The sequence below is a fragment of the Dromiciops gliroides genome, chromosome 4, assembly GCF_019393635.1.
Source record: "Dromiciops gliroides isolate mDroGli1 chromosome 4, mDroGli1.pri, whole genome shotgun sequence".
Lineage (NCBI taxonomy): Eukaryota > Metazoa > Chordata > Mammalia > Microbiotheria > Microbiotheriidae > Dromiciops > Dromiciops gliroides.
Genome location: NC_057864.1, coordinates 217704711 through 217731762, shown reverse-complemented (window position 1 = coordinate 217731762; position 27052 = coordinate 217704711). Strand labels below are relative to the sequence as shown.

At 37.9% G+C, this 27052-nt stretch overlaps 1 protein-coding gene across 1 annotated transcript in view; it reads left to right on the top strand.

Moving 5' to 3' along the window:
- The window catches only part of CCDC40 (coiled-coil domain containing 40), a 114150-nt gene that overhangs the window by 56576 nt on the left and 30522 nt on the right, over positions 1 to 27052 (top strand). Inside the window, exons 11-17 of the mRNA XM_044005216.1 lie at positions 6125 to 6368; positions 6502 to 6684; positions 8236 to 8481; positions 12050 to 12263; positions 17986 to 18155; positions 18299 to 18390; positions 20779 to 20899. Of these exons, the coding sequence (XP_043861151.1) occupies positions 6125 to 6368; positions 6502 to 6684; positions 8236 to 8481; positions 12050 to 12263; positions 17986 to 18155; positions 18299 to 18390; positions 20779 to 20899 (1270 nt within the window). The remainder of the gene's footprint in view (positions 1 to 6124; positions 6369 to 6501; positions 6685 to 8235; positions 8482 to 12049; positions 12264 to 17985; positions 18156 to 18298; positions 18391 to 20778; positions 20900 to 27052) is intronic.

Genomic DNA, 27052 nt, shown 5'->3' with positions numbered 1-27052 from the left:
GATCACAATGTGGGGAGGGGGGAAGAGAAGAGGTCTAGGATAGAGTCTCAAGGGATCCTCCAACTTAATACGCATAGCATAAATGAAGATCCAGCAAAGGAGACTGAAAAAGAACAATTGTACAGGTAAGAGGAGAGACAAGAGAGAGCACTATTATGAAAATTGAGAAAAGATCATCTTCCAGGGTAAGAAGGCGATCAAGACAATGCCATACACTACAGAGAAGACAAAAAGGAAGAAGACTGAAAAGAAAATTGCCATTAGATTTGGCAATTCAGAGCCACTTCAATTGAATGATGGAGGTTGGAAATCAGATACCAGAAGGTTTAGAGAATGGTGGGAAGAGAATGATAGAAGAGGAAGTGGAAGTGGTGAGCATAGAAAGTTTTTTTCCAAGGAGTTTAGTACAGAAGGGAAGGAGTTATATAAGAAAATAGTTGGCAGAAAATAAGTGAGGGTTTTTTTAGGGATGGGAAAAACATGGGTATGTTTGGAGGAAGCAGGGAAGCAAGCAGTAGTATAGAGAGACTGAAGATTAGAGAGAAAAAAGATGATAGTGTAGACAGTCAGAAAAGACTGGAGGGGACAAGGGTAAAGGGTGACTATAAAGGAGTTGTACTTGGCAAGGATAAGGGTTGTCTTTTCCCTGGAGACTAAAGGGAAGGAAGAGAGAGATGACGTCAGAGGAATGTGAAATTAGGAGAAGGGGAAAAGAAGGAGCTACTCTCACCAAATGGTGTCCATTTTTTTGGTGAAATATGAAGCAATATTCTCATCTGAGAGGGTCAGGAGAGGTAGAAGAAGAGGAAAGGAGGTTTGAAACAGTCACTGTGGTCAGGGGATAGAAAATTGATCAGGGAGTTGTAAAAGGATCACCTTGCTGCTGGGAGGGTCCAGAAGAGGTTAATAGACATAAATTTGCAATGGATCCATTAAGCATGGGTTTGTTTATTTTCTCTAGCTCTTTTCCGAAATACATGAATAGAAGTATTTGGCAAGGTGTTTTTGGCGATAGGGTCAGGGGACAAGGAATTTGAGAATGGAGGAGAGTGTAAGAGTCCAATTTTTGGACCATAGGGTTGGAATGAGAAAGGAATGAGAGTGTATCCAGTGAAGCGCTAATGGCTTCAGAAAGTACTGAGAGGTACTTGGAGAGAAAGGAAAAAAAAAAAACAAACAAACAGGGGAGAAGAAGGCTTAAGGCATAGGAAAGATGGAATGATTAAAGATTAGGGTCAGATAAAGGAATTTTGGAGTGAAAAACAAGAACATGCAACGTTTATGCGTGGTAGCAAAATCAAGAGGCTAATCATCTCTGTAGTTGATATGGAATGGAGTAAGAGGTCATGGAAATTTAGTAGACTAAAGAACTGGGAAGTTAGGGTATATTAAGTCCTCTGGGATGAGAGTAAGAATTGGAATGGTGAAAGACCATAATCGAAGTACAGGACTCAATGAAGAAGCAGGAAGATAGCAGCCACCAGGGTCTGGAGGGGGTAATAAACTTGGATGGGGTGACCCTCAAAGATAGGAGAAGCTGCTGAGTGGTAATAGTAGATGGAAGGGTTGGGGGAAAGGAAAGGAACAAGCATTTGCTAAATATCTGCTATGTGCCAGGCACTTCCTTGTTGTTGTTCTTCAGTCATGTCTGACTCTTTGTGACTCCATTTGAATTTTATCGGCAAAGATTTTCTTCTCTAGCTTATTTGATAGTTGAGGAAACTAAGGTAAACAGAGTTAAGTGACTTGCTCAGGGTCACACAGCCAGTAAGTGTCTGGGGCTGGATTTGAACTCAGGAAGATGAATCTTCTTGATGCCAGGCCCACAATCTATCCACTGTGCCAACAAGCTCAGCCAGGCACTTTGCTTAGTGCAACCTGTCTCATAAAGGCAGCTGGTGGCACAGTGCATAGAGTGCTAGGCTTGAATCAGGAAGACCTGAATGCAAATCCAACTTCAGATACTTCTAACTGTGCAACCCTGGGCAAGTCAGTTAACCACTGTTTGCTTCAGTTTCCTCAGTTGTAAAATGGAGATAATAATAGCATCTATTTCCCAGGATTGTTGTGAAGACCAAATGAGATAATATCTTTAAGTGTTTAGCACAGTGTCTGGCACATAGTAAGCATTATATTGTGATAAAATAATGGGATTTAGCAGATACTCAAAGGCCCACCTGGAGATTAATCTAAACTGATTGAATTAAGTGAGAGTGATGGACTGCTGAAGGTATTGTTCTCAGAAGCTAGACTTTGAACTCAACTTGAGAACACCTTCAAAACCAATGGATTTGGATGACGCCAACCAATCAGCTTGAAGCAGTGTGTAAGGACTGCCTCTGTGCGGAGGCCTTGAGGAAGAACAGTACCAGGCTAGAACTCTAAGCTAGATAGGCCTTTTCTTAACTTTCTGAACTCCATGTGAATACCTGTATGCTTTAATAAATGTTCAATGCCCAAAGACTGGTGCTGAAGCTTCTAATTTTTTTTTTTTTAGTGAGGCAATTGGGGTTAAGTGACTTGCCCAGGGTCACACAGCTAGTAAGCATTAAGTGTCTGAGGCCGGATTTGAACTCAGGTACTCCTGACTCCAGGGCCGGTGCTCTATCCACTGCGCCACCTAGCTGCCCCTATATTGTGATGTTTAAAATCTATATTGTGGTCGCCTTAAATTAGAAGCTTCAGGGGCTGCTAGGTGGTGCAATGGATAGAGCACCGGCCCTGGATTCAGGAGGACTTGAGTTCAAATCCGGCCTCAGACACTTGATGCTTACTAGCTGTGTGACCCTGGGCAAGTCACTTAACCCCCATTGCCCTGCAAAAAACCAAACAAACAAACAAAAACAAAATCAAAGATATAGGAAGAACATCACAATATAAATGCTTATTTTTTTTTCCCTCTCTCTCATTTGAACCTCACAACCTGGAAGGTAAGTGCTATCATTAACTTCATTTTATATTTTGTTTTGTTTTGTTGGTGAGGCAATTGGGGTTAAGTGATTTGCCCAGGGTCACACAGCTAGTAAGTGTCAAGTGTAACTTCATTTTATATTTGAGGAAGCTGAAGCAAACAGAGGTTAAGTAACTTGCCAAGGATCACACAGTGATCTGAACAGATTCCCCTCAAGCCACCTGCAAGCACACCTCTACGTCTGCCATGTGCCTTTGTTATACTTCACCATCAAATGATCTTAGGAATAGGAAACCAACTCCTTTTCTCCACCCCCACCCCTACTCCATCACCCTACAGGCAGCTATGTGGTATAGTGAATAGAATACTAGAACTGGAATCAGGAAGATTTCAAATCCAGCCTCTGTCACTGTTTTCTACATAAGCCACTTAGTATTCTAATTTTTTATTCTTTGGACTTTGTTTTAATATTTCTATTTGCCAATACGTTCTGCTTACTTCATTCTGTTATTCAGCTTCTACTACTTGGGTAAGGTTTTCTGTCATCTGTTTGTTCTAAGATTCTCTTTGTTTATTCTCTAGTTTTATCCTTCATCTCATGTTTCAGTTCTTCCTTCATCTCCTCCTTCCATTCTAAGAGTCCCTATGACAAATCCTTTATTCTCTGGGTTCAACTTGTAATTATTAGGGAGTTCCTTTCTTATTCTGGGATGTTGTCTTGGTATTATTCTCTTAATCCATAATATTTCTTCATTGTATCAGGAATTTTCCTGTTGTTTACTCATGTCTTCCTCCTCAGTTTCTTTTTTTTGTTTGTTTTTTTTTTGTTTTTTTGCAGGCAATGGGGGTTAAGTGACTTGCCCAGGGTCACACAGCTAGTAAGTGTCAAGTGTCTGAGGCCAGATTTGAACTCAGGTCCTCCTGAATCCAGGGCCGGTGCTTTAACCACTGCGCCATCTAGCTGCTCCCCCTCCTCAGTTTCTTGATAGACACTTTATGTCAGGTCCAGGTTCTGCCCATTTATGAAATCTTGAATGAGGTGATTAGGCCCAGGTCCTGTCTCCAAAAACAGAATTGGAGTGAGATTCCATCTTATTCAGATTTGGTCCTGCTTCTTCTCCAGTGCAGCTGTTAGTGCTATTCTGTTGTTCTAGATGAGGTGGCTGGGTCTTGGCACTTCTTCTATTTTAATCTCTGGATGGGAAATTTCTTAGACAAGGCCTTGTTTCCCTGGTCTGAATGTGGAGCTTCTGGGTTCCCAGAGAGAAGAACAGGTCCTACCCATTGCCATATCCTTTGGTCCTTAGACCAATAGGATACACAGGTTTCAGCCTGTCTCTTTGGAGTAGTCCCATCATGTAGGTGAGGCCTTGCCTTTCATCCTACAGGCTTCAGCTCTTTCTTCCAAAGCTCTTTATTTCTAGTCACAGCTTTTCCCCCAACCCCTTTCCCTAGAGCTGTCTCATGGCAGAAAACCACTATGCAAGCCATGGCTCTGTCTCCTGATGATCCCTGACTTCCTCCAAGATATCCCCTGATTGCCCCAATCCTTTTCCTTTCCTCTGGACAATCGCCAAATGTGAGGATTGGGACTTCAGGCCTCTTCCTCTCGTTAGGCTCCTACCAGCAGGACCAGATGACAGATTATTTTGGCCTCAAAGATAGTCCTAGATATAATGGAGGAGTTCCGTGGATTTTTTTCTTTGTTTATCCCTAATCTTTGGTTACCTACAAGACAGGAAGCCCCTTTACACAAAAGGACTTTAGCCATTGGGCTCCAGTAAACTGGGTTTAGTTGTCAAGAAGTCTGGACTCAAAGAGGGGATAGCCCCTTTCTTGCACTCTCTGGCTCATTATGCTTCTACTCTGGAGTGAGGGGGGGGGAAATTTCTTAAATAAAGTTTAGATATGGTTACTGTCAAAGGTCTCCCCTGTTAACAAGGTCCATGCTAGAAAAATAGTTCAATGCAAAGGATTAGTAGATATTAGACATAGGACAGATGTTTGTTTTCTCTATCACCAAAAAAAAAAATTCTTAAAACATAAAAGAATCATAGGTGTGTAATATAGTTAGCCAGAGGGTGTAAGAAGTAACAATAATAAACTGTGAAAGCTTTAGCAATTGTGATTAATACAATGATCCATGACAATTTTTCAGAGAGAGAGAACTGGTGGACTCTGGGTACAGATTGAAACGTTTAGGTTTTTTTTTTTTAATTTTCTTGCTTTTTTTTTTTCTCCCCACAACATGGTAACTGTAGAAATATGTTTTGTATGACTTCATATGTATAATGAGTATTGTATTTATTACCTTCTCGATGGGTGGGGAAAGGGAGAAAGGGAGAGAATTTGGAACCAAAAATAAACGTTTAAAATAAATTTAAAAAAGAAAAAACCTCACCATTTATATCCTTGAGAGTGAGAGATTACCAAGTTGCCTAAGGAGGGAAGCTCTGGCCCAGATTAGACACAGAGCATACTAATAAGACTGGAGTCTGGCCCATGAGTAACCCCTAAGCTTCCAGCCTGGGCAAAAAAAGGAAACCTCTTTTTTTTTCTTTTTTTTTTAAATTATAAAATATTTTTATTATTTTCCAGTTACATGTAGAGATAGTTTTCAACACTTGTTTTTATAAGATTTCTAGTTTCAAGTTTTTTTCCCTCCCTCCCCTCCCTCCCCCCTCCCCAAGACAGCAAGTAATATGATATAGGTTATACATGTACAATCACATTAAACATATTTCTGCAATAAGTCTTGCTGTGAAAGAAGAATCAGAGCAAAAAGGAAAAATCTCAAAAAAGAAAATAGCACCAAAAACAAAAGAAATAGTATGGTTCAATCTGCATCCATATTCCACAGATTTTTTTTTTCTGGATTTGGAGAACCTTTTCCATCATGAGTCCTTTGGAACTATCTTGTACCATTGTATTGCTGAGAAGAATCAAGTCTATCATAGTTGATCAACACATAATGTTGATGATACTGTGTACAATGTTCTCCTGGGAAACCTACTCTTAAAAAAATAAAAAAAGCAGTGAGGGTCTTATGCTGATTGGAGGCATGGTGGTATCAGTTAAATAAAATATTTAGTATTCCAACTCATTTCTATAAAAGTGGGTTTTCTTATAGTGGCTTTCCTTCAGGTCAAGTACACTTATATTAAAAACTGCCTGTTTTGCCATTAGTTCTCTGTCTTGTCTTTCCACCCTCAGGGACTCTAAGCATCAATCCAAATCCCTGGATGGTGAAATTGAAGCTTATAAGAAATCGATCATGAAAGAGGAAGAAAGGAATGAACTTCTGGCAAGCATTTTAAACCGTGCTGAAAATGACGCTAACGTTAACCAGAAGCTGATCGGCCAGTCCATGTCCAAGCATGAAGCCCTGCAAAAGGAGTTTACCACCTATACCCTCACATTGCACAGTACTGAAGAAGCCTATACTCGAGCCTATTCGGTACGACCCAAGGCAAAGTGCAGGAATATTTGGGTGTCGAGAAACTGACGTTTATATATTCTGACATACCTCAAGACCTCCATCTTGCAGCATAGCTCCAATCCTTGCCTTGTCTCTATCTCTTTCTTTCCAGGAGCGGGCAGTATGCACAAATGAATTGCAAACTATCCATCAAAACATAGAAAATGAGTTTGAACAGAAAAAAAACAAGGAGAAGAGCATCCTAGAGAAGCTACAGGATCAGAAGATGTCTGGCAAGATGACCAAATATTTCAGCCATCTAGCGTCTAAGCTTCAGAAGAAAAAGACAGACATGGTGAGGCAATTCTTTACAAGTTAGTTGTCAACAACTTAGGGAGCATCTTTCCTTTCATCTTATTCTGGCATTTCTGCTTTATAGGCAAGGAGGGTAGTACCATCTCATCCAGGCTCTCCTCACTAACATCCCGCCCAGTTCAAAAGTGTCTTACTGTGCTTGGTTTGTAATTAAAGTATCTGAATTCCTGCCTTCTTTGCTGCATTCCACACCGTGTTTCAAAGGAGACCAGCGTTTATTTTTGACTGTCTTTCATGTAACATATTATATTTTGGGCCATCAGAGAGAGTCAGGATTAAATGCTTGGCGTTTACTTTTTTTTTTTTTGGATGTTTGGGGTTTTTTGTTTATTTATTTATTTATTTATTTTGTATTTACTTTGAGGTCTGGAGATTTAACCATAAAAATAAAGGATCCATACCTGAAAGCCTATGTAGAAATTATCTAATCCAATTCTCTCATTTTACAAATTGAAGAAACTGAGACCCTGTGAAGTTTAAGCTATACAGGGCATCCCAAAAGTCTTAGTGCAGTTATAAACTTTAATAAGGTGTCCCCAAAGTTTTAAGATTTAATAGCTTAAAACTGCACTACGACTTTTGGGACACTCTATAGAAGTCATGTCAGAACTAGGATTTGATTCCATGTCTGGTGCTATTTTCACTATATCACACTTCAGGCTAACACAAAGGTTCATATCTTCACATGCGTCAGTTGATTTTATATCTCTGTTTTGCCCTTGTATTTCTTTATAGGATGATATTTCCAAGTCTTAGAGTTATAAATCAATTTCAGGTTTGGCTTTAATAAAGTTGACATTGTAGTGATAAAAGTTTGAGCTTTGGATTATTTGTTAGAGAACTAGAAGAAATCAAAGCATCCTAAGACAGGTTTAGACTTAATACTTTTGGTCTGCCAGAACAGACCATGGTGGTGGAGATATTCTTCTTATGACCCATAATATTCTAATGGCTCACTTCACAAGCATCTCATACTGACATTTGGTCCCAGGCATGTAGTACTCTTTGAACCAAATGTCAACTATGATTTTCCATTTCTAGGACTGTTGCTTTATAGTGAAAGGCTGGATATAAATTGGAAGTGGTCCTTTGGCTTTTGATAAATTGGGTCTTTCATGGGTTAAAATTTGCTACTCAGCCTTGAGATGAACATTATAGGGGAGAGGACATTGGCAAATCATCTCCTGGTTATTTATTTGGAATTTCTGTAGCTGAACATTCAGAGGTAAAGTGAAAAGGTATGAGAGGCAGCTAGGTGGCACAGTGGATAAAAGCACCTGCCCTGGATTCAGGAGGACCTGAGTTCAAATTCAGCCTCAGACATTTGACACTAGCTGTGGAACTCTGGGCAAGTCACTTAACCCTTATTGCCCCGCAAAAAAAAAAAAAAAAAAGGTATGAGCTATACAATATGAGAAAGCCCATGTTGATTTACAGCTTCTTATAAGTAAACTTCTCAGAAGATGTTATAGAGGAAAGCAATAAATCTAGCAAATAAAAATTGTCCTGCTTATTTCTTCTAATCATTCAGGTGACACATCTTTCCAAAATTGATGGTGACATTGCTCAGACTGCTCTTAATATCACAAATACCAACATCCGAAAAGAAGAATATCAAGCCACACTCACAGAGTTGGACAAGGAAGTGGAAAAAATCAATGACCTCATCACCAACAGTGAAAGTGAAATTGCTAGACGTACAATACTGATTGAGCGCAAGCAAGGGCTCATTAATGTGTTCAACAAGAGAATAGATCAAATGATTTCTGAATTGGGGGTAAGAACCTATGACCCTGGTCGGACTAGTCATGATTGGCATTTTCCTTGATATAAGCCCTAGTCATTCAAGGGTCTTATACGTAGAAAGCAATACAATAACAGATAGATAGATAGACAGACATACAGATAGATAAATAAATGATAGACAGGGGCAGCTAGATGGTGCAGTGGATAGAGCACCGGCCCTGGAGTCAGGAGTACCTGAGTTCAAATCTGGCCTCAGACACTTGACACTTACTAGCTGTGTGACCCTGGGCAAGTCACATAACCCCAATTGCCTAAAAAAAATAATAAATGATAGACAGACAAATAAATAAATAAGCAAAGAATAATAAACCTTGCCCCCACCTATTTCCCTCAGTGTAAATCAATCAATAAAGTTTTTATTAAGCACCTATTATATACCAAGTGGTTGGTTAGGTGGCAAAGTGGATAGAGTGCTGGGCCTGGAGTCAGGAAGACTCATCTTCCTGAGTTTAAATCTGGCCTCAAATTCTTTTTTTTTTTTTTTTTTTTGGTGAGGCAAATGGGGATAAGTGACTTGCCCAGGGTCACACAGCTAGTAAGTGTTGTGTCTGAGGCCGGATTTGAACTCAGGTACTCCTGAATACAGGGCTGGTGCTTTATCCACTGCGCCATCTAGCTGCCCCTTGGCCTCAAATTCTTACTAGCTGTGTGACCCTGGACAAGTCACTTAACCCTGTTTTCCTTAGTTTCCTCATCTGTAAAATGAGCTAGAGAAGGAAATGGCAAACCCCTCCAGTATCTCTGCTAAGAAAATCCTAAATGGGTCATGAAGAGTCAGACATAAATGAACCAATTCAACAACAACAACAACAACAAAATATATCAGGTACTGTGCTAGACTCCAGGGGATACAAAGATGAAACTGAAATAGTCTTCACCACTGAGGAGTTTCTGTTCTATTGGGTAAAACAACATGTATGCATATAAGGCACACAGAGGCAGTTAGGTGGCACAGTAGAAAGCTAAGTTAGGCTGGGAGTCAGAAAGATGTAAGTTCAAATGCAGCCTCAGACACTTACCAGCTATGTGACCTTGGGCAAGTCAGTTAAGCTCTGTCTACCTCAGTTTCCCCATCTGTAAAGGGAGGATTATAATAGTAAGGTTGTTGTGGGGATCAAATGAGATGAATTTTTTTTTTTATACTTTTTTTTTTTTGGCGGAACAATGGGGGGTTAAGTGACTTGCTCAGGGTCACACAGCTAGTAAGTATCACGTGTCTGAGGTCGGATTTGAACTCAGGTACTCCTGAATCCAGGGCCAGTGCTTTATCCACTGCACCACCTAGCTGCCCCGAAATGAGATAAATTTACAAAGTGCTCAGCATAGCGCCTGGCACATAGCAAGAGCTTAATAGGTGTTTGTTTCCTTCTTCCTATAAAAATATACAACATATATACAATGTCAATATAATTTCATTTCTTTGGCCGGGGCGGGGGGGGGGGGGTCGGGAAGCACTAGAAGCCGGAGGGATCAGGTAAGGCTTCTCATAGAAGGTGGCATTTATGAGGACTTGCAAGACCTCTTTGGCTAGATCACAGGGTATGTGAAATAATCCTGGGAAGAAGGCAGGTGGGAGCCCGGTTATGAGGCCAAAGTGAGTTATAATGTGTGTTATCTACTCAGAGTGATCACTTGAAACTAGATTGAAGATAGATGCTATCTATGTGACAGAAGCTCTGAAGAGCTAGAAGCACTCCATGCAGATAGTTTTGTACCTGTCTGGGAGACTGAGTGCTATTAAAAGATTACCCCCCTCCTGCCCCCCTCAAATGCTGACAGGGCCAGAAGGCTATGTGAGAAGCTCCCCCAGGCGCAAACTGTTTCAGTGAACTTTTTCAATCGTCCCCATAGCACTGAGTCTCATTAGGTGTTCTAGTTTTAATATCAGTACTTATGGAACAAGGGTATTCTTCTATCATAGGGTGGACCTTGTAAACTCCCACAGTCCCCTCCAAAGTGACAAAGAATATCCCTTTTGCCCCACACTCAAAAGGAGCCAAGGTTTCCTGGAAATTTTCAAACAAGATGTTTCTACAGCTGGACTCCTACAGCCGTGGAAGGGCCAGGGAGAAACCTAAATTCTCCTTGAAACCTCTCCAGTAAAAGGGAGGAGGAAAGCGATTTTTCCCTCCTCCGCACCTCCCCATCAGCTAATGTGATTACAGAATGTAGTCACAAATGATGAAGTTTTAAAAAGAGTAAGAGTAGGGGGCAGCTAGGTGGTGCAGTGGATAAAGCACCGGTCCTGGATTCAGGAGGACCTGAGTTCAAATGTGACCTCAGACACTTGACACTAGCTGTGTGACCCTGGGCAAGTCACTTAACCCTCATTACCCCGCAACAAAAACACCCCCTCCCCCCCCCCCCCCGCAAGAAAAGAGTAAGAGTGGTGAGTTTAGTGATACCTTTATGAGGTGTGAATCTCTTCTATTAGATCAATAAAGGAACAGATGATTGGCTAACTAAAGAAGCTAACCATCTCTCTGTGGTAGCAAATAACAAAAGTCATTTCAGCAGCATGTCAGTCTGGTGCTGGGACAGTCCAGTAGTGGAAAACTCCCAAGTTCAGGAGTTGAGATTTCCATTTCCAGAGTTGGAGGGAATCACTATTGAGAAGTTTCTTTTTCTCTCTCCTTCCCCTCCTCTCTCTCATTGACCACAAATCACTGACTCTCTCATTGACCCAGATCAAAGAGACTAGACACTGAAAACAAGTAGATTCAGAAAGACAGCCACCCAAGAAGGGAGACAGTTTCAAAGAACATGACCCCTTTTAGAAGAACAGAATAACTTATAGACTTGAGAAAGGCCAAAAATCATCAAGACTTGTGAAATATCCCTTTGCCGCGTTATAATCGACTTCACTATCATCATAGTCTTATATTCAAAATACGTTCTTCCCAGAGAGCTGTGAGAGAGCATGCCCCAGGCTTTGACTTCTTACTATACCACCTTAGACTTTACTAAAAGGTAATTGAGGTCACTGGCTGGTTATTAATGGGAAGCACACTGGTGGGGGGGTATCGTGAGTGATAGTACTAGAAACCCATACCATCAGTATTATCCCCAGAACCCTGAGAGGTAGAAAGCATCTGTCCTCTGGAGATCCCAAGCCATGAGCATGATTTTACATTGAGGGGAGTAGCTCCAGAAGGGTGCTGTACATACGATAACATTTTAGGGGATATAGGGCTGGGATTCCAGTTAGAAACATGCTAAAAATATGCCAACATCACAGGTGTAAGAGCTACATTTCCTGATCCATTTGGAGTTGCTCAGGATAAAAATCTTCTATAAATCTAATGCTATACACTCTTAGGTAATGCTGTACTCAGCTTCAGAAGCCTCTCTAACTTACCCCTTAAGGTGAAAACAAGAAGCTTTTTGCTTTTTTTTTTTTTTTTTTTTTTTTTTTTTTGCGGAGCAATAAGGGTTAAGTGACTTGCCCAGGGTCACACAGCTAGGTAAGTATCACATGTCTGAGACCGGATTAAAGAAAAAGCTTTACAGACACTATCTAAATAATATTTCTCCTTCAGGGAGAAGAATTGGGACCAGTTGAATTGGAAATTCGAAGATTGAACAAGCTGATAGATGAATACAACGCAACTCTTCTCCAGCAACAGATGAAGTGGCTTCGACAACAGCAAGATCTAGTCAAACTGACCCATGAGAGAGAGGATCAGTTGACCTCAGTGGACATGTTTAAGAAACAGATAACAATCATGGAACAGAAGAAGCTGCGGATCGAGAGTAAGTATTATCTTTAGAACCAGGCTTAACGTGAGTAATTCCATATTTGAAAACTGCCTTCCATCAGCTCTGGTCAATGAACATGAAGGCTTCAGTTAACCAAGAGATAGCCTGCTTTCTATATTCAGGAAGTTGTTGGATAGAGCACTGGCCCTGGATTCAGGAGGACCTGAGTTCAAATCCGGACTCAGACACTTGACACCTACTAGCTGTGTGACCCTGGGCAAGTCACTTAACCCCAATTGCCTCACCAAAAACCAAACTGTATTCAGGAAGTTGTGATCTTCGTGCCTGTTGCTCTCCATTCCTAATGAATGCCCCTTCCCTTGCTTGTGTTTTTTTCTTTCCTACTTTGACCATTTTATCTAAGAATTCCAAAGTGCCAAGGGAATGATGATGCCTTCTTTGTTCTCCCAATTGGCCGGCTTTCTAATCAAAACTTCCTAAAGTGGAAGTCCAGCCAGGTTACCCTCAGACTCAATAAGCTGCAGTGCTCCCCATCACCTCCAGGATCAAACACAAAATCCTCTGTTTTGTGTCCAAGATCCTTCATGACCTCCTTCTACCTTTCCACTCTTCTTCCACCTCACTCCCAACAATGTACTCTTTGATCCCTCGGCTCCAGGCATGTCCCCCCATGCCTGGAATGCTCTCCTTCCTCATGTCTGCCTTGTATCTTTCAAGGCCCAGTTATAATCCTTTCTTCTATAAGGAGTCTTTCCCAATCCCTCTTAATTGTAGCACCTTTCCTTTGTTAATTATTTGCTATTTATCCCGTATATAGCTTGTTTGTATGTATTTGTTTGTATACTGTTTCCCCTACTAGATTGTGAGCTCCTTAAGATCAGGAACTGTCTTTTGCCTTTTTGTATTTCTAGTGCCTGGCATATAGTAGGCGCTTTATAAATGCTTTTCTACTGATTGTCACTTTATTCCACAATTTTGAGAAGTTCTGCTAAGATTTCTTTCTTTCTTTTTTTTTTTTAGTGAGACAATTGGGGTTAAGTGACTTGCCCAGGGTCACACAGCTAGAAAGTGTTAAGTGTCTGAGGCCGGATTTGAACTCAGGTCCTCCTGAATGCAGGGCCGGTGCTCTATCCACTGTGCCATCTAGCTGCCCCTCTGCTAAGATTTCTAAAGCTCATTGACTCTGCATTCTCTTTTAGGAGGCGACCTGATCCCCAAATCTCACTGATCACTTGGCTTTTCATTTCTTTTAAAGTTTTCCATTTTGGCATTAGTGGATGACCTACTTTCCTAAGTAGAGTCCTTATGAGTTATGGGATCAATTTTGCCTAAGGTCAATTTTGTTCATAGGTTTGGGGTAATTGAGTTCAGGAAAGACCTTAAGTTTGCTATTTTAAGAGTTTACATTGAGGGGCAGCTAGGTGGCGTGGTGGACAGAGCACCGGCCCTGGAGTCAGGAGTACCTGAGTTCAAATCTGGCCTCAGACACTTGACGCTTACTAGCTGTGTGACCCTGGGCAAGTGACTTAACCCTTATTGCCCCACAAAAACAAACAAAAAAAGAGTCTACATTGTTTATTGACCAAGTTTCTGAATAAGTTATTCAGAAAGATTTTGTTAATTTGGACAGAAATTATCCTACTTGGTCTAATATTCTTACTGTACCCCTTGAGCCCTGCTGTGGTAACAGGGACCACAGGGCTTAGCCCACAAATCAGTTCCTCTCAAAATGGCAAGGAAAGTTCCTTGATGTAGTCTTATACCCTATATCATTGTACATAGTCATATCTGAAATAAACCTTTAGAATACTTGGGGCAGCTGGGTGGCATAGTGGATAGAGCACCGGCCCTGAATTCAGGAGGACCTGAGTTCAAATTCAGTCTCAGACACTTAACACTTACTAGCTGTGTGACCCTGAGCAAGTCACTTAACCCCAATTGCCTCACCAAAAGAAAAAAAAAAAGAATACTTGTGGCTTCACAGACCATGCAGGAAACCCTGTGACTCCACAAGGAGGCACTCCTTTTTTTCTCTGGTAATCAACAATTATGAGCATGAATATCTAGATGGGGTCTAGGTGACCAGATCTGGTAAACCACTCAGTGGTTCCCCAGCACTAAACACTGTGTCTTTTCACCTAGACAAATTCCCCAAAGATAAATAAGTGGCTGAACCCTGACTGACCAAGAAAATTAATTTTGGATTTGATAAAGTCTAGGTAATTTGTCTGGGACCTAAATCTTGGATTCAATATGTCCGGGTAATTTGGTGAGTATCTAAAATAGGTAATGCCTAGAAATAAAGGGGATTCCATGAAAGAGTGGACTGGAAAATTGGGGCCTAGGTAGAAGATAAAGATGGGAAGTCAGCTGTCCAAAACGGTCCCTCTTTCCTTAAAGGCACACTGGCTTGTTTCATCTATATCCCAGACATGTAGGCTATTAAACAAAATGGAATATTTATGCTTGAGGTGATTCTAAATTACAATTTCTCCTTTGTATTCACCTTGCCTTTCAAATGTCAACTGCAGTATTCTATCTGCAATATGCAATTGCAACATGCTAGTATGAGAACAATACCACAGCAACATCTATGCAGTGAAACTGTAAGACTTCCATTAATATAGAGATCATTGATAAGGGCTACTCTAGTAAATTATGACTGCGTCTAAACTTTATTTAGAGATATTATCAATTTTTATTAAATGTGGTTATATGAGATCATATTAGAATAAACTATATCATTCAATGTTATATAAAGAACGTCCTCCCCTTTTAAATAAGTTTTTCTTTATATTTTCTGTTTCACCATAGTATCCTATGTATTTATTCCCTTTCCTCTCCCAGAGAGCCACCCCATGTGACAAATAGTATTTTTTTGGAAAGGAAAAAAAAGAAAAAAAAATCAGTACAACTGATCAGTCTACTGAGAAAGTCTAAAAATGGGTGCAATGTGTAACACCTGTGACCCTCCCACTTCCACAGGGTTTGTTGGAGATGTCTTCTCATATTGCTTCATCTCCCACTTGTTATTTATAATTTTGTTACATTTATTATTTTTTTTTTGCAGGGCAATGAGGGTCTTGCCCCTCAAAAGTGACTTGCCCAGGGTTACACAGCTAGTGTCAAGCATCTGAGGCTGGATTTGAACTCAGGTCCTCCTGAATCCAGGGCCAGTGCCTTATCCACTGCACCACCTAGCTGTTCCCTGTTACATTTACTTTTGATTTTTTGGTGTGTCGTTCTTTCCATTTAAATTGTTGTAGTTATTGTATATAATGTTTTTTTGGCTCTGCGTTAGTTAATATAGATCTTTCCATTACACACATCATTTCTTACAACACAGTAATATTTCATTACATTCACATACTACAATTTTTTTAGCTCTGCCCCAATTGATGGACATTTACTTTGTTTCCAATTTCTTTTTTTTATTGTTCAGTCATTCTTTGTCACCTCATTTGGGGTTTTCTTTTCAAAGATACTGGAATGGCTTTCCCTTTCCTTCTCCAGCTCATTTTACAGATGAGGAACTGAGGCAAACAGGTTAACGGAATTGCCCAGGATCACACAGCTAGTAAGTGTCTGAGGCCAGATTTGAACTCAGGAAGACTCATCTTCCTGACTCCAGCTATCACAAAAAGGGTTGCTATAAATGATTTGGTGTTTATGGAGACTTTTTTTCCTCCAATATCTTCCATGGGGAATAACCTCAGTAATGGAGTCTGGTTCAAATTGTATAGACATTTTAGTCCATACAGTTTATTTGCATAATTTCAAATTGCTTTCCAAAATGGTCATTCCATTTCACAGCTCCACCAACTATGTGTTAGTATATCTCTTCTTCCACAATCTCTCCAACATTAAATATTGCTATTTTTTATCATCCTTGACAATTTGCAGGGTATGAAGTAAAGCCTCTGCTTTGTTTGGATTTGCATTTTTCTTATTATTAGTGATTTGGATAATTTTGTCATGTGGTTTTGAATACTTTGCAATTCTTTGGAGAATTGTTTCTTTATATGCTTTTCCCATTTATCTACTGGGGAACAACTATTAGTCATATATGTATATGTGTATATGTTTAAATTCTCTCTTTTTGTTCTTTTAATCTGAATATTTTATATTTTTATAAATACTCATCTATTTAATATATTTACAGGATTTAGTGGCATATATTTGAACAAAATAGTTTCAAATATTTTAATTTCTTCATTTGTTATGAATTCTTTTTCATTTTTTATCCTGATAATTTAGTGTTTCCCTTTAGGTCAAATTAGTTAATGCTTTATGTATTGAACTATTTTTTTAAAACCCTCGTTTTCAAATTTTTAATGTCTTCAGTTTTTCATAATTTTCATTTTGATGTTCAGTTGTGTTTTTAAAATTTGCCATTTTTCTAAGTTTTGCCATCTTTATCAATCTATTCTTTTTCTTTCCTATTTTTGAAAGTTCTTAGGGATATGAATCTTTTCCTAAGGATTGTGCATTCCATAAAGTTTGGTTTGTGGTCTCATTATTATTATTTTCTTTAATGAAATTACCCCTTCTAGAATTTCCCCAGGAATTGAAGTCAAGCTCACTGTCCTATAGTTTGCAAATTTTGCTCTCATCCATTCTTTTAAAAAATTGATATTGATGTAGGAGGCAAAAAAGAGTTAATAGAAAAACCTAAGACCCAAAGCTCTAATGCAGATATTAGCTCTAAAAGGGAGTCAGATCCCAGTTAATGGATAATTTATGTTAGGTTCTCATACCCATAGTGATCAATATCCATAACGGACCAGAACGGGTCAGGTCAAAATAACAATAAAGGAAAAAGACAACCTATAGAAATTCTCATGAAAAATGATTATATTTTGAAACTAGCCAGGGGAATCAGAAAGAGACATGCGCAGAAAAGGCCAAATATTTCCCCAGATTCACCTTATGACATGTAAACCCCCAAAACACACCTCCACTGAAAAAGGTACCCGCCTCAAGGGTTGGCTTAGGACCCTAGGAACTCCAAATTAGGGTAAGCCCTCCCCATGGTGGAGAATATTATAATGAGTAGGATAGGCTCTCCCCTGTACCTCCCCAAGGTGGAGATTATTATAATGAGATTGATAATCAATTTATTCATACTATAAATATAACTGTCTTTCCTTTCCTTATTTGAGCGATACCTTTCCACTTTTCTGGTTCTCTCCCTGTGATCACTCACAGCATTGCAATAAAACTTGGTAAACTGAGTCACTGAGTCTTGTAATTCTTTTGGGACGACTCATGATCAGTTGGACCCCAAATTTCCTGCCCACATCAGCGTGATATCTTGCAATGCCTTTCTTTTCCATCCAGGTCAAAGGTTTGTATTTTCATTGTCACCTGAGAGGAAACATTATAAGCTGGCATCCTTCCCACCAATAATGTGCAGATTCCATACTAGGAAAAGCCATTGACAGTTAAAGGACCACAAAACCATCCTGCTTTGGCTTGGCTTGATTTGTTCTTATGTAGGGGTTGGGTTGGGGGTTTTTGTTTTGTTCTGTATCATCTTTGGATTGTTTTGTTTTGTTTTTGCTGGGCAATGAGGGTTAAGTGACTTGCCCAAGGTCACATAGCTAGTAAGTGTCAAGTGTCTGAGGTCGGATTTGAACTCATTTCCTCCTGGATCCAGGTCTGGTGCTTTATCCACTTCGCCACCTAGCTGCCCCCTTTTGTATCATTTTTGGACCTCTTCTGGGATTTTGTTCTTTTCTTGTTTTATTAACAGAAAAGATTGACCAGGAGAAGAGTGATATAAAGGAGATTGAATGTCATATGAAGGACATGGACAATGACCTGAAAAAATTTAACACTTTGATCTGCAAGAATAGATGCAGCACCGAGGAGTTACAACAGGGCAACCTGGTGACAGAGAATGAATTTGTTCGTTCACTCAAGGTAATGTGGGCTGATATCTCGTCTACAATAGAGTAGGAGAAATCTCATCTCAGTCTAATTTGAGGAAGATTAGGTCTTAGTAAAGGGTCATGTTAAATTCTGTTCTGTTGAAAGTAATAGATGGCTTGGCTTCCCAACTATAGGCATCTGAGAGGGAATCCATTGAACTTCAAGAGAAGCTGGTCTACTTGAATGAAGAGAAAAAGAACCTCCTGAATAAAGTGGTAGAAGCAGAGTGAGTGTGCGGCATTTTGTTCTATCCCTTGGTTGCTAAAATCTTAGTTCTTTGCTTGAAATGTGACTTTTAGGACCAGAAACACCCAAGTCCACACCCTGAGTCTCCTTTGTAATGTTAAGTGTTAGCATTATTATCTTACTATTTTCCCTGACAACTTTTTGGCAATGTATTGTATTATTGTTGTCCTTTGAGATTCATCTAATGGAACAACATAATTGAGAGCCTAATAATCTAGACCACTAAGTGAAATAAAATTTTTAAATAATTAAGGGGAAAATAGTACTACCAGATCTCTAATTAAGTTTCAAGTCAATAATCATCAAAACTATTTGGTAGTGGTTTTTAAAAAATAGAGAAGTAGATTAAAAGAACAGATTAGACAAGGAAGAATAAAAATAAACTCAATAACAATATTTGATAAATTCAAAAATGTGAATTAGGAAAGAACTTTTTTTTTCACGAGATTTACAAAGAAACTAGATAGCAGGCTGGCAGAAATTAGTTTTAGATCATATACCATATACCACAATAAACTCAAAATGGATACATGACCTGAAATTAAAGATCATAGAATTTAAAAAGTAGAAGAGAGCCAAATCAAGGACCTTTCACAGCTGTTAATAGGGGGTGAATTCCAAACCAAATGAGGACTAGAGATGAGTACAGAGATAAAATAATTTTTGCTTCAGAGCTTTTTCCTGAACAAAATTAACGCAACTAAAATATATTGGATTCTTTTTTAAGAATCAAATTTTCAATGAACAATTATTAGTTTTCTCTCCCTTCCACCCTCAGCTATATGCCATCAAAACACACACACACACACACACACAAAACCTGACAACAAATAGGCATAGATAAGATCAAAAAAAGAAAGAAAAGAAAAAAGGATTCCTACATTGGCCATACCCCAAAATAGATCTCATTGTGCATCTTGACTTCATCATCTCTCTGTCAGAGGTGAGCAGCATATTTTATTTATCTTTAGTCCTCTGAAGACATGGTTGGTCATTGTATTGATCAGCATTCTAAATCTTTCAAAGCATTTTGTCTTTAAAATGTTGTTAAGATATAAATTGTTCTGGTTCTGCTCTTTTCACCCTGCATCAGTTCATATAAACTTGCTAGGTTTCTCTAAAACCATTCCATTCATCATTGATTACCAAATAATAGTATTCCATTACATTCATATACTACACTTTGTTCAGCCCTTCCCCAAGTGATAAGTAACCTATAAGTTTCCAGTTTTTTGGTACTATAAAAAGGGCTGCTGTAATTTTCTTTTTGCACATATGGCTTTATTTCCTCTTTCTTTAAGCTTAGAATACAGGCCTAGTAGCTGTATTTTGCAACAAAGGATATGCACAGTTTAGTGACTTTTAGCGTATAATTCCAAATAGCTTTACAGAGTTCCAAATGGCTTTCCAGAATAACTGGACCAATTATGTGAACAGTGAATTAACACACCAGTTTTCCCACAGTCCCTTCAGCATTGCCCATCTGCCTTTTTTGTCATCTTTGCTTATCTGATGGGTTTAAGATACAAACCTCAGAGTTGCTTTAATTTGCATTTCTCTAATTATTCATTTTCTGGAGCATTTTTTTTTTTATTTTTTGATGAGGCAATTGGGGTTAAGTGACTTGCCCAGGGTCACACAGCTAGTATTAAATGTGTGAGGCCGGATTTGAACTCAGGTCCTCCTGATTCCAGGGCCGGTGCTCTATCCACTGAGCCACCTAGCTGCCCCTCTGGAGCATTTTTTAAAGCATGATGGTTAATAGCTTAAATTTCTTCATTTGAAAACTACCTTTTCAAATCCTTTGGCTATTTTTCAATTGATGAATGGCTCTTATTCTTGTAAATTTGAAACAGTCACAAAGGAGTCTGAGTGTTTTAACAAATTTTTTAATTATTTTTTTCTTTATTTTTTGCCATTTACAAGATTTAATTTCACATGTAATATAAGTTCATTTCCTATATATACTGTATGTGATGCTATGTAAATTAAAAACAAAAAATAAAAGAGTTTTTTAAATATACATGACTTTTGGCCCAACCTGTATATCTTATAAATAAGATCTTTATTCAAGAAACTTGTTTCAATAGATTTTTTTTCATAGTTAACTTATTTTATAGAATTCTCCCTGTGACACAAAGAACTTAAACACAGCTATAATTTCTGTATGGTGGCAGCAGAATAATAGATAGTACATTTAATTACTCTCAGGTTCTAATTTTAGCTCTAAAATGTCTTGGTTCTAAACTGACAATGAATCCTCCAAAGGAAAGGCTTTGCATTAACTCAAATTCTTTGAGGTAACTGAGAAGGGTACCTTTCGATTTACCTCCTTCTCTCATTCCTTTTTTCTCCCTTACCTTTCAAGACACCAGATTATGCTTTGGGAAAAGAAAATCCAACTGGCAAAAGAAATGCGAGCTGCAGTGGATTCAGAAACTGGCCAGGCTGAGATCCGAACCATGAGAGCTGAGATCCATAGGATGCAGGTGAGGATATCTGGAGAGAGAAAAAAAAAATACACAGGTTGATGAATCAAACCTTGTAAATCACACCAAAAGAAATGCCTAGAAAGACAAATAAAGCACAACGTGTTTCTTATAATTTTCCCCCCAAGGCACACACACACACACACACACACACACACACACATATATATATATATATATGTATATATGTATATATGTATATATATATATATTTATTTACTTATTTATTTATAAAAGAACAAAGACTCAAAATCTGAACTGAGCTGAGAATGTAGTCCTGCTTTAATTATATTGACCACTACACCTTTACATTAACTCTGAGCAATGGAATTCAAATAAGACGCTTCTAAGAAAAAGAAATGTAACTTACTCTGAGGCAAAATATATGGTTGCTAACTTACCTCTGGCCAACATAATTGTTCAGAAAGAATTTACTCTAAATAAATGAATGGATGGATGGATGGATGGATGGATGGATGGATAGATAGATAGATAAAAGAATTTACTCACATTCAAGGGCACACATTCTTTCCCTTAGAGCCTTATTTTTCTCTTTACTGTCATTTTTTCTGAGTTCATTTACCTGAACCTTTAGGATTAGCTAGGAAGAGACAACATAAATTCAGTTATTATACTAAAGCTATCAGTTCAAAGGTTCAGGCCCTAAAAGGAGAAGAAAAAAAACAAAAAACTATGCACAAGTCTAAATTGCCTTTAAGAATTTGCAAAATTGCTTTCATGACTCCAAACTTTACCCAGAAACAAAGGCCCATCTTTTTTAATATCAATATTTTACTGATTTGTTAATTTGTATGCAAATAAAGGTACTAGCCCACAGAATTTTTATAGCATTTCTTCAGGAATTGGCAGTTTACTTCTATCATATGCACATAACATCGTCATGACATTGAGTCTTAGCTCCACACACCATTTGGATCTAGAAAAAATTGTGTAGGGAGATACAAATATTTGACTTTTGTTTTTTAAAGTATATAGTAGGACTGACTTAAAAAGAATGGTTTAACATTTAGGAAAATATACAACACAGTAAATTATAATCAAGAAAAACATTAAAATAATTATAAGAGTAGACACAGAAAGTGCTTTTGATAAATAATCTGTAGTTTTTTTAGAAAATTAAAACATGATAGATTTTTCTTATGTCAAAAAACAAAAATTCAGAGTAAAATCACATCAACCAGATTTTACTTGTTTAAACAAAAGGAAACAGTTTGAACACTGCTTCAATCCTTTATAGCACAGCTTTACATTTTTATAGGTTTAAAGGGGGGATTAAGCAATAGCAGAAAAATATCAAAGATCTGACAACATTTTGCAGTTTCTATGTCATTAGCTGAGAGAGTAGGAGGAAGTAGTATCAGTGGTTTCATGAGACAGGAGGTTTGGAACAGTTGCTGAGGGGAGTGTGGTAGAGAGCCCATCAAGAAAGAATAAAAGGCTTGCCTTGTTGTAGGGAGATCCAGTTGGGATCTGATAATATGACTCTCTGGTAGGCTTGGTAAAATGGAATGACTTCCTCCAGCTATGTTCGGCATTATCAGAGTAGCAGTGGAAAAAGCGGATAAGGTGAATACCACAAGGTTGAGAATGAGCAGATTGTAAATTTAAGGACAAAAGTGATAAGGGAAATTAGGGTTTAATAAACCCAAGATTATAAAAAAAGTTGGAAAGGAGATCATTAGGCTATAAAAAGTATTAGGAAAATTGGATAGCAGAATGTCAAAAGTGAGATTAGAGCCACATTTCACTTCATATACTAGGATAAATTACAAGTGGATCGATAATCTAAATTTAAAACATCCTAAAAAAAAAAAACAACTGAAAGAACTTCTCAACTATGTGGAGAAATGCATCAGCCAAAAGTGAAACCAGTCTGGAATACAGACTCAGTTGTATAGTCTTAGGGAAAGAGATGATGGAATAGTTTTAGTAGGATAACCACTTCAAACAAAAAAACAGCAGAGGGTAAAAGAGTAAGCTAACAGAAGCTTGCCAGGAGTCCCAATTGAGTAAAATCGTGTGTGTGTGTGTGTGTGTGTGTGTGTGTGTGTGTGTGTGTGTGTGTGTGTGTGTGTGTGTGTGTAAAATCTGGGGCAAAAAATACAAATAAAAAATGAGTTGGGTCCAGAATTAAACAGGAACAGGAGGCTGACTAAATTGCCTTCAGGAATTTGCAAAATTGCTTTCATGACTCAAAAATTCACCCATAAACAAAGGCTTTCTTTTTTAACATCAATATTTTACGCATTTGTTAGATGGCTGCCAGTTACTGAAAAGTATAATTTCTGAAGAATTTTTTTTTTTAAATATCACAGAAGTTAATAGAGAAGTGCATAGTTGGTGTGAGCAAACCATCACACATTGCAAACAAGGAATTATGACAAAGGAAAACCAGCATAAGGGCTGTCATCTAAGAAATTAATGATTGCAAAAGAAGATGGGGTAAGAGTCAGGGATAATGAATGGGCATCCTGAAAGGCCTTTTGATGTCAGGAAAAAGTAAGAAAGGCCCCAAACAAATTGGGTGGATCCCTGTGGCAAACTTAATGGATGGATATGGGCAAGAATCCCATAGTTTGGACCAACAAGAATGGGTTGCAATCTGCATTGTTGAAGGGAATGCCCACTTCAATGGAATTACAGAACCATTTGAATATTTGAGTATCCTTTAAGCATGGACTGAGAATTACCACTCTGACTTTTTAACAGTTCTCATATATTTCAAATGTCAAATTTTAAATTTCATGTATACTGTAAATCTTTTCCCAACCTGCTTTTTCTTTTTCATTATTTTTGTTATAGAGAATTTTTGATTTCCAAATAGTTAATTTATCTTGTTCTTAATAATTTATGTCTACTTATTGAATAAAAGATTCATCTCCTCTCTATGATTAGAATACTTTATTAAATTTTTTTCCTTTTTTTTTTTTTTGTTGAGGCAATTGGGGTTAAGTGACTTGCCCCCAGGATCTCACAGCTAGTAGGTGTCAAGTGTGTGAGGCTGGATTTGAACTCAATTCCTCCTGAATCCAGGGCCGGTGCTTTATCCACTGTGCCACCTAGCTGCCCCCTGGTTTTAAAATTAATACCATATTTGTTTCATAAAAGGTATTTGGTAATTTTTCATCTTTCTTATTTATGAATAACCGACATAACATAGGAATTACTTGTTCTTGGAAAGTTTGAAAGAATTCTACTATGAATTCAGATAGGTTTTTATGGGATAAATTCTTGATAACTTGTCTTATTTATTCCTATAGAAATTGATCTATTTAAATGATTGATTTACTAAGAGGTCATTTTGGGCAGTTTGTATTTTCTGTAGCTGATCCTCTATTTCCCTTAAATCCTCTAATTTGCTAGTGTATAGTGGTTGGTATAATATTATTCATTTTCTTGGTGTTTCTTGTGATTTTTCCTTTTTGTAATTTGTGATTTGTATTTTCTCTCCTTTTAAAAATTGAATTTGTTAATGATATATCAGTTTTATTGGTCTTTTACTTTAAAAGGTTAAAGATTTTATTAAACAATTAAATAGTTCCTTCAAACTTTATTCTATTTATTTTCATTCTTATCATTAGAACTCTTGTATTCATTTTTTTCCCATTGTGACCAACTCTTCATGACCCTAATTGGAGTTTTATTTTTTATTTTTTTAAGGATTTAATTTCCTCTTCTGTGAATCTGGGCAGTTTATATTTTTGAAAATGTTCATCCATTTCATTTGTATTGTCAAATTTATTTGGCATATATATATATATATATTGGGCAAAATAGTTCCTAATTATTGCTTTAATTTCCTCTTTGTTGGTGATGAGTTCACCCTTTTCATTTTTTATGCTGATCATTTGTTTTTCTTTTTTTAAATCAAATTAACCAGAGTTTTACCTATTTTACTGGTGTAGGTTTTTTTTTAATAGAACCATCTCTAAGTTTTATTTATTAATTCTATAGTTTTCTTACTTTCAATTTTTTAATCTCTCCTTTAATTTTCTAACTTGGTATTTAATTGGGGATTTTTAATTTGTTCTTTTTCTAGCTTTTTTAGTTCCATGCCTGATTCATTGACCTCCTCTTTCTCTATTTTATTCATGTAGGCATTTAGAGATATAAAATGTCCTCTAAGAACTACTTTGGCTGAATCCCATAAGTTTTGGTGTGTTGTCTCATTGTTGTCATTCTCTTCGATGAAGTTCTATGATTTGTTGTTTGACCCACTCATTCTTTAGAATGAGATTATTTAGTTTTCCAATTAATATTTGGTCTATCTTTCCATGACCCTTTATTATACATAATCCTTATTGCATCATGATATAAAAAGGATGTATTTACTATTTCTGCCTTTCTGCATTTGACTGTGAGGTTTTTATGCCCTAATACATGCTCAATTTTTGTGTAGGTGCCATGTACCACTGAGAAAAAAAGGTATTTTCTTTGACCTCCCCATTCAGTTTTCTCCAGAGGTCTATCATATTTAATTTTTCTAAAATTCTATTCACCTCCTTAACTTTTTTCTTATGAATTTTGTGGTTAGATTTATCTAGTTCTGAGAGGGGGAGGTTGAGGTCCCCCACTAATATAGTTTTGCTGTCTATTTCTTCCTGTAACTCACTTAACTTCTTCTCTAATAATTTGGATGCTGTACCACTTGGTACATATATGTTTAGTATTGATATTACTTCATTGTCTATGGTACTTTTTAGCAAGATGTAGTTTCCTTCCTTATCCCTTTTAATTAGGTCAATTTTTGCTTTTGCTTTGTCTGAGGTAAGGACTGATACTGCTGCTTTTTTTTTTTTTACTTCAGCTAAAGTGTAATATATTCTGCTCCAGCCCTTTACCTTTACTCTGTATATCTCTCTCTGCTTCTAATGTGTTTCTTGTAAAAAACATATTGTAGGATTCTGGTTTTTAATGCACTCTGCTGTTTCCCACTTTAAAGGAAAGTTTATCCCATTCACACTCACAGTTATGATTACTAATTATATATTTCACTTCATCCTATTTTCCCCCTTGTTTATATTTTTCTCTTTCCTTTCCCCCTGTCCCTTCTCACCAGTGTTTTGCTTCTGGCTACGATATCCCTCAGTTTACCCTCTTCTATCAGCCCCAACCCCCTTCTGCCCTTTCCCCTTTCAACTCCTAGTTTTACCCTCCCTTCTATCAGCACCCCACCCTTTTCTTACCCCTTTTACTTCCCTATAGGATAAGATAAAATTCTATACCCAACTGAGTGTGGATGTTATCTCCTCTTTGAGCCAAATCAGATGAGATTAAGTTCAAAACAATGCTCACTCCCTCCCTTCCTTCCCTCTATTGTAACAGGTCTTTTGTGCCTCTTCATGTGATGTGATTTAACCCATTCTGCCTTCCCTTTCCTCTTCTCCCAGTATAATCCTTTTTGTTACCCCTTAAGTTTTTTTAAAATATTATCACATTAGAATCTTATACCCATACCTTCTATCTGTGTGTACTCCTCCTATATGCCTTTTTTTGGGGGGGGGGGGCGGGGCGGGGCAATGGGGGTTAAGTGACTTGCCCAGGGTCACACAGCTAGTAAGTGTCAAGTGTCTGAGGCCGGATTTGAACTCAGGTACTCCTGAATCCAGGGCCAGTGCTTTATCCACTGCGCCACCTAGCTGCCCCCTCCTATATGCCTTAATAAGGATACAGTTCTCAAAAGTTACAAATATCTTCCAGTATAGGGATGTAAACATTTTAACCTTATTGAATAACATGTTTTGTATTTTTCCCCTGGTTTACCTTTTTCCAAGCTATTGACACTCTTGCATAACTCATTTCTTTTCCCAATTTTTCTTCTACATCTCTTACTTGTTTTATGAAATCTTTTTTGATCTCTTCCAAGAGGGCTTTTTGGTCTCAAGAACAATTCCTCTTCCCCTTTAAGGCTTCACATGTAGGCATTTTGACATTGTTGTCCTCCTCTGAGTTTATGTTTTGATCCTCCCTGTCACTATAATAATTTTCTATGGGGAGGGTTATTTTCTGATTCTTATTCACATTTTAGCCTCTTTTGTGCCTTTTAAAGTTGAATTCTGGGTTACAGCATGTACTGTCCCAAGCTTCTTTTGCTGGGGGCCAGGGCCCTGTCACTGGCTTTCTGCTCTGAGG